Source organism: Solanum verrucosum, unplaced genomic scaffold, assembly GCF_900185275.1.
Source record: "Solanum verrucosum unplaced genomic scaffold, falcon-dt-bn FXZP01000376.1, whole genome shotgun sequence".
Classification (NCBI taxonomy): Eukaryota; Viridiplantae; Streptophyta; class Magnoliopsida; order Solanales; family Solanaceae; genus Solanum; species Solanum verrucosum.
This window is the reverse complement of record NW_026019870.1, coordinates 40,161-53,824: the sequence shown is the minus strand read 5'-3', so window position 1 is coordinate 53,824 and position 13,664 is coordinate 40,161. Positions and strand designations below refer to the sequence as shown.

Genomic DNA, 13,664 nt, shown 5'->3' with positions numbered 1-13,664 from the left:
GACAGGATCAAAGAGTGGTGGAATTCCTTCAGTTTTAAAGGCAGGCCTGACTTTGTGCTATCATGTAAATTGAAGGCACTCAAACATAAACTGAAGGACTGGAGCAGGAGTGAGGTTGGCAACCTAGTGATCCAAAGAAAACAAACTTTAGGACAATTGGCTGAAATGGATATGATACTGGAATATAGACCTTTGACAGAACAAGAATCAGCCAAGAAAGCAGATTTAACCTTAGAATTGGAGGGTCTGATTAAAAATGAAGAAATTGCGTGGAGGCAGAAGTCAAGGGCCTTATGGTTAAAGGAAGGCAATAGGAACACCAAGTTCTTTCATAAAGTGGCAAACGCTCATAAAAGGTTCAACTACATAGACCAGCTAATGGTGCAAGGTGAATTAACCGAGGAGTCTACAAGAATAGAAAGTGCCATTATCGACTTCTATCAAAAGTTGTATACAGAGACCACTCACTGGAGACCCATCAACATGCTCAATAATTGTGCAACTCTTTCAGTGGAAAACAAGGTGAGATTGCAGGAAAACTTCACTGAGGAGGAAGTCTTAAGGTGTCTGAAACTGTGCGCAGGAGATAAAGCTCCTGGTCCAGATGGTTTCTCCATGGGTTTCTTCATTAAGTGCTGGGAGATTGTGAAACAGGACATTATGAATGCCTTTCATAACTTCCATGAGCAAGAAGTTTTTGAAAGAAGCTTCAATGCAACATTCATAACTCTTATCCCTAAGAAGAAAGGTGCTAAAGAATTAAGAGATTATAGGCCTATTAGCTTGATAGGAAGCATCTACAAATTATTCTCCAAAGTATTGACAGAGAGGCTGAAAGGAGTGATCTCCAATCTGGTGGATGTTCAGCAAATGGCTTTAATCAAAGGCAGACAAATCATGGATGCAGTTTTAGTGGCAAATGAAGCAATAGACTCAAGAGTGCAGCAAAAGAAGCCTGGTATCCTATGCAAACTAGATATTGAAAAATCATATGATCATGTAAACTGGGAGTACTTGCTACGCATGCTGAAGAAGTTGGGCTTTGGGAAGAAATGGATACATTGGATTAAATTTTGTATATCCACTGTTAGTTATTCTGTGTTGATTAACGGATCACCTGCTGGCTTCTTTAAGGCTCAAAGGGGTCTCAGGCAAGGAGATCCTCTGTCTCCCTTCTTGTTTATCATTGCCATGGAAGGACTGAATAGTATGTTCAAAACAGCTAATGATACTGTGTCTATCATAGATGTTCTAGATTCTCTATAGCTAGAAAGGAAAGACACTAGAGCTCTATTGTAAATATGGTTTCAGTACTACCCAAGTACTGTTTTGATCCTTGAAATGATACAAAGTTACTGATTTCAAAAAAAAAAAATTTCACCATAGTGGCTTGTCTTGAACTCGGTTCTTCCAATTCTCAATTTTGGACATGTTTTCTGAATCATGGAGCCCAAGAGTTTCCTTCACTGTAATGTGAAATGGCCACAGTCAGGGTCACTGGCAATGTTGAAGAGATTGGGAATTCATTCAACAATATTAAAATTCCCTACTCATTTCAAGAACTTGTACAATACTAAAACCAAATGGAAGTTTTACTACAGAAAACCCTCCCCCTCCCAGTACTCAATACAGAATTATATTCTGTGCAAGACGGGCATACTTTGACACACAAGTGAACTAAACTATCTATTAAGGTCCCCTTGTCTCCTTTGCACTACCTCGCGGTGTGAAGTCACCTCCTGGGACCTGAGATTTCCTCGATTCACATGGGAGGCTGTCATAGGAACCCCTGTAGGTCTCCTTGTTTTCTTTGCATTGTTTTCCAGTTTTGGCCACTCCCATTAAGCAAAACCACTTCCAGCATGTTTTCTTCATATCTCCAAGTATTAATGACTTGTAGGATTACATTGGGTATCTTCCACTTGTAGGATTACATTGGGTATCTTCCTATTGTTATTGCTATATTTACTGAGTCATTCTCTGTGTTACAAATTGACTTTATAATCATTTAAATTGTACCGTCTGAATGCTAAGGAAGATGGACTTTGTTATTTATTTGCTTTTAGGTGCTTGAAGTCTTGAAGAAATGCATTTTGTCCATTTCATATATCCAGAAACTTGGTGAAGTGGTCAAGGATATTTTATTTGGTGATTCTTCAATCCACAATGCACTCTTTCGACTTGTTTGCACAACTTCAGATGGCCTGGAGGTGCATCTTGCAACCTGTTGTTCCCTGAAATATGCTAATAAACTCTAATGTGCGCTGAATCTTTAGCCAGGATGCAGGATCCACACTTGATACCATTGCTTTATGTTTTCTTCAACAGAAGCTCTATTTCAGCCGGCTTTATGGACTGACAGATATTGAAGGATTACAGCAGGCTATTGTCTTGGGATTGGATATTCTTTCCAGTATGCTTTCCGATTTGTCAAGGGTATGCTTGATAAAATTTTTGCTTCTCTTTATAAACTTCTTGAAGGGTTGCATGCATTTGGAAGAAAGTTTGCTTTTCTTCAATCTCTGCGCCCCTGTTCCTTTCCACCTCAGGTTGAATAAAAGCAAAATCTTCCTCGTCTGTTACTTACTAGCTTATTTCAATAGGAACCGAAATGCTTGAGAAATTCATCCCGGAATGAATGCTTTTTTGTGGGTGAGAGAGGATGAGAATAATGTAGTGTGCATTTACTTATTTGAGCTCAATTCTTCGAGCTTATTTTTTCTGGGGATCCAGATTGAGTTTGCTGTCGACAAAATCAGACATCAGTAATTCTTGCATTATTTTTTTTGGAGCATCTGCATAAAGCATTCTAATCTTTAATCAAGTGAAAGGTGTCCCAACTTGGACTTCATGATCTTTGTCTAATATTTTTCTCATACCGACACCCTGTTGAGTTGTTTATTTTTCTCTCTCATTCTGTGATAATTATAGATTTCAGAGTTTTCCTGCTTTCTTTACTGCTGGAATCAGTCTATTAAACAAAATTTACAGCACCTAGGTTGAATGAAGTTCATTTTCAGAAGACTGATATTCATGGATATCCCTGATCTTGTTTTACTTTGTGAAGATGTTTGACAGGAAAAACTAAAACCTGCTTATGGTTCATTTCAGGTTGTGCCCACTTTCACCGTCTTTTGTCAAGCAGTCATGTCACTGACGGCAAAACCAGTGCCTGTGGTTACTGCTGTGATATCATTGATGTCATTCTTCCGAAATCCTGTATGTTGTCATCACTATTTAATTGAAAGCAATTTTTTTCTTGCTTTGCAAAATTTCTTCGGAGTTCAAGAATTTTCTGCTCATTTCCCTAGTGCATTAATACATTCACTTTGATGTCACCCTTCTAATTGTTGCGATAATACAGTTTCACTAGTTTACTGCTTCTTGTGGTGTTAAGGTTTTGAAGATTGTGAGTTCCTATTCTTCCTGTGTTATCTTGGTTTCAGTGCTGATTTCCCTATTTAGGTCAGGTTTTGTGCTGATCCAGTACTGAAATCCTGTTACTCCAGTGCTGCTTCATTTCCGAACCTGATAGCTGTGTTAGTCTAATCTAACTTTGGATTAGATTTCTTTCAGTCAGGTGCAAGTTGTCTCAATTTACCAATGTTATATATGTAGTGGTAATTGTTGAAATGATTGACCACCTCATCTGTAAACTTAAGCTGTCAAAGAGGGAACACTTTATTTATTAACTTCCGCAAAAAGTCTTCTCATGTGTTAGCCTAATTCTTTTTTTTGCCGGCCAAGCATGAAAACAATACTTTTTTATATTTGGGTGGCGGTGAGACCCGGACCAAGAGCTACAATGTTTTATTTTGTTATGCGACAATAATGATCAAAACAAGATGTGTGAATTTCATCAACTGTCCCAAAGTCTCCAACAACTTTATGTTATGATTTAACCCGTTCAAGGTGAACTACTATCTCGGTCTTTATAACTTAAATTGCTTTCTGAAACAACTACTCCCTCCAACCTATTTTATGTGGCACAGTTTGACTTGGCACGGAGTTTAAGATTTTTTTTTTTTGAAACTTGTGGTCTAAAGCAATCCTCAGATATTTGTGTTGTTGTAAATCATTTGACTAGGGTAAAAAGGGAAATTTTAAAGTGATATTGTTTCCAATTATATTAAGTTGACATTCTTTTTAGGACGGATGATACGCTCAAATTACACCTCCCTACAGAAGTATAAGCGATCGTTATCAAGTAAAGAACCCAACTTGTGGGTTGGGGTCGATCCCACGATGAAAATGGTTTAGACTTTACTTTAACCAACAATTATATTCAATTAGTAAAATTACTTCCAGAAACAGGTAATTAAAGGAGGGTTTGTTTGTGTGAAACAAATAGTAAGAATTTAATAAGTAATCAGTAATCAAAACTCAACTTTGGTTGTTATCAAGGTAAGACAAATACCTAGGGTATACGTGTTCCCCACAAGCTCATAACACAGTAATCCTAGTAACAGCAATCCTTTCCTAGTGTATTACATGCAAAGTGATAAGTTAGGTATCTCTAAATCCTTGGTTCGGCATCTAGAGAATTTCACCCCGCACCTTGGTCCGGCTACGTGTGTATAATTTACTAACCCTTACCTTTACCTCATATTAGACATCATAATCGATGTTTGGCTTAGTTATTACTTTGCACCAATCGACACTAGCCTATTAGATAGTATCACACTAAATCTATGTTGATAATTCTTTTCTTGTTGATTACCTCCTTGGTCCGGCAAGTAGCAACAAGGTGAGTTTTAACGCGTGCATTCGTTAAAAAGACTTCTAAACGAAAGAATTATCAATGCATGCAAAACACTATTCAAGAATTGCTTATTTACTATTCATAATTTGTTAATCGCTCATGGTTCCCACAACCCTAGTTGTGGATTTAGTTACCCATATTAGCAAGAACACAATTTAGAGTTTTAGATGAAGAAATCATGAACTTAAGTAAAGAGAATAATAAACCCAGAAATTCAACTTGAATTGCAAAGCCAAAGTCTTCAAAACGAACTTAGGAAATCAATAATTGCTAAAGTTGCAAATTAATCTCCAAAGTTACAAAATAAAACTAGAATAATAATGTCTAACCCCCAAAAACGAGGTTTACATGTCCTATTTATAGAAAACAAATTCTAAATTAAAAAGGAAACAAATGAAGGAAAGTTTGTTCAGGCACGCGTCTTCATTCCACGAGACTGACTTACGGACCGTCAATGGATCTACGGTCCGTAAGTCCCTTCCGTCAGCCAGGACTTAGAAACTATTTCAGCCTCCAAAAATCAGCTTCTCTGAAGCAAACAACGGACTTGCAGTACAGACCATAGATTGATCTACTGTCCGTCAATCCCCTCCGTAGCTTCATACTTAGAATCTTCAAAAATCAGGTACTGGAACCCTCGCAGCATCATTCTACGGATCAATCAGTACGGTCTACGGACCGTCAATGGCCACCGTGGTTCCACACTTGGTCAGATTTCCCTGATTTGTCATCCATACCTTGCCTGCTGATCTACGGCCATCACCCACGGACCGTCAATGGACCTACGGTCCGTAGATCACCTCCGTGAATGCCCTTTTTCTGCATTTCTTTCAGCCGTCTCTATACCTCCGCGCCTGAACATCTTTCCTGCAAAATACAATAAAAACACATAAAAACCAATACAAAAGGCCCTAGACACACAACTTGTAAGTGAAATGTATTAGAAATACCGTAAACTCACGGTATATCAACGGACTACAAAGGAAAAAGTGTCACATAAAATGAGATGGAGGGAGTATAATTTTCCTGGCGTTATGTCAGGTCCCAAATTACCCCCTAGACTTGATTGGGCACCAATTACACACCACCGACCAGACGAGCCTTTCTTGAGCTTCAAGTGCCTCATCTTCATGATCAAGGAGAGTATAACTTGAAGATGTGTACTTGAGGTTCCTTGAATTGTGAAAAGCATGTTCTTGAGCCTCAAACCTTCATTTCAAACTTTCTTCAAGCCCCTGACACAGTTACTTGATGAGATGCTCTTCAACTCCTGAGCTTGCCTTGGCGTGTATGCATCACTTGTGGTCTTGAATATGCCATAACATTCTTAATTTTTGAAACTTATGATTTTAAATATGCCATAACATTTGTGTGGCTATAAAAGTTTCTTATTAAGGGTAAAATTTAGAAATGAATCATTCTTATTGGAACTAGACTAAAAAAAGAAATAAGTTTTACTTAAATACAAACATAAATGGCTTTCTGAGAAAGACCCAATCTTCAATAAAGGAATTTCATGGGTGCACCAAATCAAAATGAAAGATATACTTCTCAACTGTACCAAGTTATTTTCACCTTCTCAAAAGCTCTCTTATTTTTTTCTCGCCAAACAACCCAAGCGGGTGCAAGCTTCAATGCCGTGCATCTTGTCCTTCTACAATGTTTCCAGATGAACATAACCACTTTTACAATGTCTAGCATCATCTGAACTGACCCAAACCATCTAACTATTTCCCACCATAGTCTAGCTGCTAAAAAAATGTATGAGTAGGCTGTTGACATCTTCACCTGAACCCTTGCACATAAAGCACCAACTGACATAAATAACCTTCCTCTTCTCAAAATCTCAACCGTCAGAATCACCCCTCTTATTGTTAACCAAGTTTTAACACATTTTTTTAGGTACCTTAGAGATCCAAATCGAACTAAATGGAAAGACAACCTCCCTTGTCAAAGGCTTCTCATAGAGAGACATAATAGAGAATTCTTCATTATTACCCGTCCACTTCCTGAATAGTGGCTATGTTGTGGTGTACATTGTTGCGGAGGGTATAACCTTGCCACCTCCAAGTGTCTTGGGATGCTGTGGAGAAGGTGTAGAAAGAGCTGACATGTTGGGAAGGGGGAAGCAATAAATGGGAGGGCAAATTAGTGGTGTACAATGGAAGGAATAAGGAGATGGGAAAGGGAGGGCAAATTTGCCCTCCGATAAACTGGATCAGTTATTGTATATCCACTGTGAAGTTCTCCGTCATCATAAATGGTAGTAATGAAGGGTTTTTTCCATCACAAAGGGGATTGAGACAGGGAGATCCCATGTCTCCTTTTCTTTTTATTTTAGCCATGGAAGGTTTAAATCACATGATCAGAATGGCAAAGAGCAATGGGTGGATTAAGGGTTTCCGTGCTTCACCTAGCAATGGTAGTGCTATGGAAGTCACTCACCTATTATATGCTGATGACTCACTAGCTTTTTGTGATGCAGATAGGATCAGACACCTTAGAGCTATCCTAACTGTTTTTGAAGGTATTTCTGGATTGCATGTTAATTGGCATAAGAGCTTTATCCATCCAGTCAATCAGGTGGACAACTTGCCACTGCTAGCAGATACTCTTGGATGCCAGGTGGCTCCCCTTCCAATCAAATATCTTGGTTTACCTTTGGGAGCCGAAAACAAAGAAACCGAGGTATGGAATGAAGTCTTGGAGAGAAGTGGCAAAAAACTATCAAAGGTGGAAGAGCCAATATCTATCTTTGGGAGGTAGGTTGACACTCATCGAATCTGTAATGGATGCCCTCCCTATTTATATGATGAGCTTGTTCCCAATTCCCTAGAGTATAGAGAAGAAGATTAACATGTTAAGGAGATCCTTCTTGTGGCAAGGTAGTAAGGAAAAAAGAGGGTACAATCTGGTTAAATGGGATACCCTCACACTCAATAAGAATCACGGGGGGTTAGGGATCAAAAACCTTAATATCCAGAATGAGTCATTAATGCAGAAGTGACTCTGGAGATTCTGCATAGATGACAGGGATCTATGGAGAAGATTTATCGCTGAGAAATATGGTTTACTAAACCTATGGTCTATTGAAGAGGTTTTGGGTACTTTTGGTTGTTGTGTCTGGAAGTCCATCAGAAGGTTGTGGCCACAATTCTATACCAATATCTCCGTTAAAGTGGGTGATGGAGTAAGAATAGATTTTTGGAATGAACTCTGGATAGGGGAAAACAATTTGAGAACTCTGTTTCCTCGGCTATATGTCTTTAAGTTCACAAAAAAATGCTTCAGTGTCACAAGTCTGGAGTCCACAAAGATGGAATTTGGTTTTCAGGCGAGCTATGAATGACTGGGAAGTTACAGAGATTGCAAGATTCCTTCAATTGTTAAGTACGTTTCCTAGGATACTTAATGGAGTTGACAAACCTATTTGGTTGCTTCACAACAAAGGGGTTTTTACAGTTAAATCTTTCTATTGGAAGAAGAATAACAATCAATCCACAACGGGCTTCTGGCCTTGGAAGCAAATCTGGAAGGTCACAAGCCCCCTAAAAGTCTCTTGTTTCGTATGGTTAACAATTAGGAGAGCATGTCTAACTCATGAAGTCCTACAAGGAAAGAGAATGCAAATCTGTTCAAGATGTTTTATGTGTGATCAAGACGCAGAGAGCAACTTTCATCTGTTCCTTCATTGTAAAACAGCCACAAAGTTGTGGGACATGTTCCTCAATATTCTTGGGGTCAGTTGGGTGATGCCAAAGTCCACTATGGAGCTGCTTAACTGTTGGAAAGGTATCAGTAGTAGAGGGTCAAAGGAAAACTGGTGGATGACCATTCCAGCATGTATCTGGTGGACACTATGGAAGGAACGGAATACCAGATGTTTTGAAGGCAAGAGTAGCAACATTCAGAAGATACAGAGTCAGAGTCTTAGTTTATTGTATTTTTGGTGTAAACAAGAGTTGGGGGATATAGTAGCACTAGTTGACTTCATAGGTAACTTGTAAAGTTCTACTTTTGGAGTCCTTTCAGAGGATTTCCCATACTTTTGGTGGGTGTAAGATTCTTCCTCATCATTTCTTTGATGATGAGTTTTTTGTGAATACAAAGTTATCCTTGTCTCAAAAAAAAAGGAACTCAAGCAAAAATCACCAGCTAAAATTCATAGAATCAAAATTTTAACCTTAAAAATTTCAAATGGATTACGAACATTGAGAATATGAATTCTCTATATTCAACTTACCCTAAAAATTCTGAGTGAAATGAATGGGATAGTTTGATGATTGAATTTGAGAGGGTAAGGTTTCGGATTTTTATGACAAGGTCACTGTTTTTTTATGGTTAAGATGGTGGACTGTGCTTCCATGGAAAAAGATATCAACAGTGGTTTGCGGCAAAGTGGTTGTAGCTGTGAGATGGAATGGTGGTTTCTAGTTGTTAAGAAATCAAGGATATGGTGGTCTATTGGGTGTATTATGATGGAGGAGATGTTCCTTGATGGTGGAGAAATGTGCCGACTATATATGTATGATAATTGTGTCGACAAATAGTCTTACCTTCTGGGATGGAAGAAGTGAGCATTTACTGAAAATGGTCATCGTAAATAGAGCAAAGAAGCCTCTCTACCTCCACGAGGTAAGGTAAGGTATGCATACACTTAACCCTCACAGACTTCACCTGTGGGATTACACTGGGTATGTTGTTGTAAATAGAGCAAAAAGACCAAACTCTGTAGACCCATTTTGATTTCTCGAGCATCAGATTTAATCTTAATTTTTACTTTAAGAGAGTAGTCCTTGAGATCAGGACTAAGTGTCAAGTGTAAAATGTATCTGTAGCAAGTTACCGACCAAGATAAATCTTGAAATAGTAAAGCAATAATGAAGAGAATGATGAGCTTCATAGAAGTAAAAAAAGAAGAAGAGGGTGGGTGGTATATTTTTTAAATATAAAATTTTATCTGTAGAGTAACATTTTTTTTTCCGAGTAACATTACCTATTGGAAGCTAATGGAACAAGAGGGGGAATCCTAATTTTTGGTACAATAGGATATGGGATGCAGAAATGGGCATACTCTTATCTCTTGCAAATTTACTCTAAAGACTTGAGAGTTTACTTGGCAACTCTCCTGTGTATATGCACCTAGTGATATAAAAGAAAGAAGAAGTTTGGTCGGAACTTGCCAGTGCCATTTCTCTGGACCATGGGCTGTATATGGGAACTTTGACACTGTATGATTCCCATAAGAGGAGAGGAATTGCAATAGAATCAGTAGAGCAATGAAGGACTTCTCGGAGTTTATTGGTGACATGGAGCTGGTTGATCTACAACTATCAGAGTGCTGATATACATGGAGATAGGGTGACATAGGGAAGTGCTATTAGGTTGGACTAATCTCTAGTATCAATGGACTGTAATGAGAGCTATAGGAACGTTAAACGATCTATTCCTCATACAGTTACATCTAACCATTTTCTTGTGATATTGCAATGTGGCTATTGGGGTCGAGTTAAGTCCTACTTCAAGTTCGAGAATTGGTGTGCTACAAACAGAGGGCTTCAAAGAAAGGGTGAAGGAGTGGTAGGAATCATTTGTGTGTGAAGGGAAGACTTGACTATGTTTTGGCTTTCAAACTAAAGGCTCTCAAGGTTAAACTCAACCAGTACTCCATTCAAAGAAACCTGGAGTTGCAGAAAGATTGTATTCTCAATCAAGCTTAACTGAAGGAAATCAATGATCAAATGAACCTGAATGAGGAAGAACTGGTCACGCAAGCATCTTTAACTATGGAATTTGAGAATATTGCAAGACATGACGAAGTGGCTTGAAGACAAAGATCCATGGCCTTGTGGCTAAATGAGAGGGACAAAAATACAAGATATTTCCATAGAGTAGCAAATTATCATAAAAGACTTAACAGCATTGGTAAGTTGTTAATTGTGTGTCTGTGTGGGGTGGAGGTGGGGGGGATTCTGATCAATCCAGCTGATATAGAAAAGGAAATTGTCACCTTCTATCAGGATTTATACTCTATATGTGAAGGATTGAGGCCTCAAGACCATATAGGAAACTGTCCTAGGATCAATTTTTGTCTGAAGATAATGTGTTGCTTCAAAGGCCAAAGCCCCTTTTAAACACGAGATATGGGATATTGTGAAAGCATGTGCCTGGGACAGAGCCCCTGGACATAATGGAATCTATATGTTCTTTTTTCATCTAGTGCTGGGAAGTGGTAAAAAATGAAGTGGTAGTTGCAGTACAAAATTACTATGATCAAGTTTTTTTTCTGAAAGAAGCTGTAATGCTACTTTTGTAGCCTTGATTCCAAAAAAAAAAGTTAGAGGACTAAAGGAGCTGAGAGATTTCAGGCCCATCAAGCTCGATAGGGAAGTATTTACACGGTCATTTCCAAACTCTTGACTGAGAGATTGAAGAAAGTAACATTCAAACTGGTGGCCAATCAATAAATGACTTTCATTAAAGGAAGATATTATGGATTCTAATTTGATTGTCAATGAGATGGATACGAGAATTAGAAGCAAGGAGCCTGGAATCTATGCAAATTCGATATAGAGAAGATTTATGATTGTCTCAACTGGATCTACATATCAGAAACTCTGAGGAAAATGGGTTTCGGTGACAGATGTTCAGCTGGACTAAATATTGCATCCGTACAGACATACAGTAAGGTTTCGATCCTTGTATATGGATCACCAATTGGTTCTTTTTCCATCCAGAGGGGCTTGAGACAGGGTGATCCCCTATCTCCCTTTTATTCATCGTAGCTATGGATATACTTAAGGTTAGAGGTTTTAAGGTGAGTTCAATGATAGACAACGTTCTGGAGAATTCTCATCTGTAATGTGCAGATGACACCCTAGTGTTCTGTGAGACCAACTGTGAATACTAAGGATTATTTCCATTCTCTTTGAAGATGTAAGCTTTTTTTATCTAGTAAATGATGTGAACTAGTTTCATTTTTTGGTGAGTATTCTTGGTGGAAGAGTTGGGGCTCTACCTACTGTATCTAGGGATGCTTTAGGGAGCCGAACACGAGACAAAGGATATATGGAATAGAACCTTGGAGAAATGTTAAAAGAAATTAGCCAATTGAAAGAGCCAATATAGTTCAATGGGAGGAAGGCTAATTCAAGGACCATCCATCAAAATTTGAAACAGAGGTTTCCAGAAATGTATATACTTTCAATACTATAGGTGGCATCAGTAGGAAAACTATGGAGCAATCAAGACTAGAATCTCACTTTCAGAAGACCACTTAATGATTGGGAAATAGACAGGCTAGAAGATCTGTTTACAACTTTAGAACAGGTCAAGGAACTTTCAACATCTGAGCATAGCATTAGGTGGAGTGGGGAGAAGCAAGGAAATTTTACTCTTAACATTGTGAACAAGGCATTGTACTCTTCTAACAATCAAATTGAGTGTTGGCCATGGAAGGTTAAAATACCATACAAGGTAGCAGGCTTCACCTGTGTGTTAGCTAGAGAAGTTGTTCTTACACATGATTCCTTTAGAAGAAAGAATATCAGTTATGCTCTAGATGCTACCTTTGTGGAGAAGAGGCAGAGACAATTGTTCATCTCTTTCTGCCAATTGTTCATCTCTTTTTACATTGTAATAGGACTACTCAACTATGGAGGATGTTTCTCAGCCTAAGAGCTGTAAGTTGGAGCATGCCTAGGAGCATAGTTCTAGCGTGTTGGAAAAGAGAAAGAGCTAACTCTCTTCAGAAGGAGAGATGGAAGATCGTCTCAACTTTTATCTGGTGGATAATGTGGGAGGAAATGAACAATAGATGCTTTGAAGATAAAGATGAAGGGCTAGGTACTTTTGTATTTTTGGTGTAGAGGAGATTGTGTTGAAGACCATGAATCAATTTTTGATGTTTTAGACTCCTTTTAGATGATAGAGGAGTTGTGTAATTTTGTATGATTATACCGTCCTTTCATTTATATACACACTAGTAAACTAACGCGCGCCTCGCGCGGGAATTCAATATCACAGAACTTATAAAATAATACTTAAAACCTATCGGTCATTAAAATTAAAACACTATATTATCTTACATACAAGATTACGTAGTAATGAACATTAATAATTTTATAATTTATCCTTTTGCTTCCAGGAAGTTTACTGTTTGATATATGTGGGGAATCAAATGAACATAGTAAACAAATATTCTAATTTTAACTTGTAGAAAGTTCAGCCCTACCTTTTGCTTTACAATATCATTTTAAAGTTCCTAATTTAAATGTATCATAAAAAATTATTAAAATGGAAAATTAAAGGAAGAATGTATCATATTGGACAACAATTCAACTTATCATATATACTTGAAAGGGAAAAATATTACACAAAACTATTTAGTTTGTTTGGGTGCTTTTTAAAAATCAGCATACTAGTGTAATGAAGTTCAATTTGAAATTACACTTCTATTCCAATCGCATTGTAGAGAAACACATCTATTACTTCAAGAAAAGTATTTAAAACTTGCTATAAACTTGAGAATCTATCCATACTTCATATTGAATATGAACAATTAATTTATTGTGTAGTTATTTACGTCTTTGGGATTAAAAGAGGCTCTAGTCTAGTCATATTCCTCTATAGGTCATCCGACACAACATTCTTGAAGCCATGTCAAAAGTTTATTATTTCTTGTCTTCTTTTGCTGGTTCACATTGCACATCAAGGTACGATAACGTTTTTAAGATCGTTATGTTCTTACAATGGCATACCAAGTTTGAATTTTGTCTTCAAGAGATGGTAGTATATATCTTTAAGGGATTTTTTTATTATACCTTCAACAATTTCTGGAGAGAAAACATACGTGAATACTCAATTAATGCGTGTTATTTAATCTGTAATAACAAATACTTAT

The 13,664-nt window shown here is 37.7% G+C and overlaps 1 protein-coding gene across 4 annotated transcripts in view; it reads left to right on the top strand.

Annotated features, from left to right (window-relative positions):
* The window catches only part of LOC125819154 (uncharacterized), a 55,757-nt gene that overhangs the window by 29,553 nt on the left and 12,540 nt on the right, over nt 1–13,664 (top strand). For all 4 annotated transcript variants that reach the window (XM_049498680.1, XM_049498669.1, XM_049498676.1 and 1 more), the window contains exons 20-22: nt 2,067–2,210; nt 2,329–2,436; nt 3,112–3,219. In XM_049498680.1, coding sequence (XP_049354637.1) covers nt 2,067–2,210; nt 2,329–2,436; nt 3,112–3,219 — 360 coding nt within the window. The remainder of the gene's footprint in view (nt 1–2,066; nt 2,211–2,328; nt 2,437–3,111; nt 3,220–13,664) is intronic.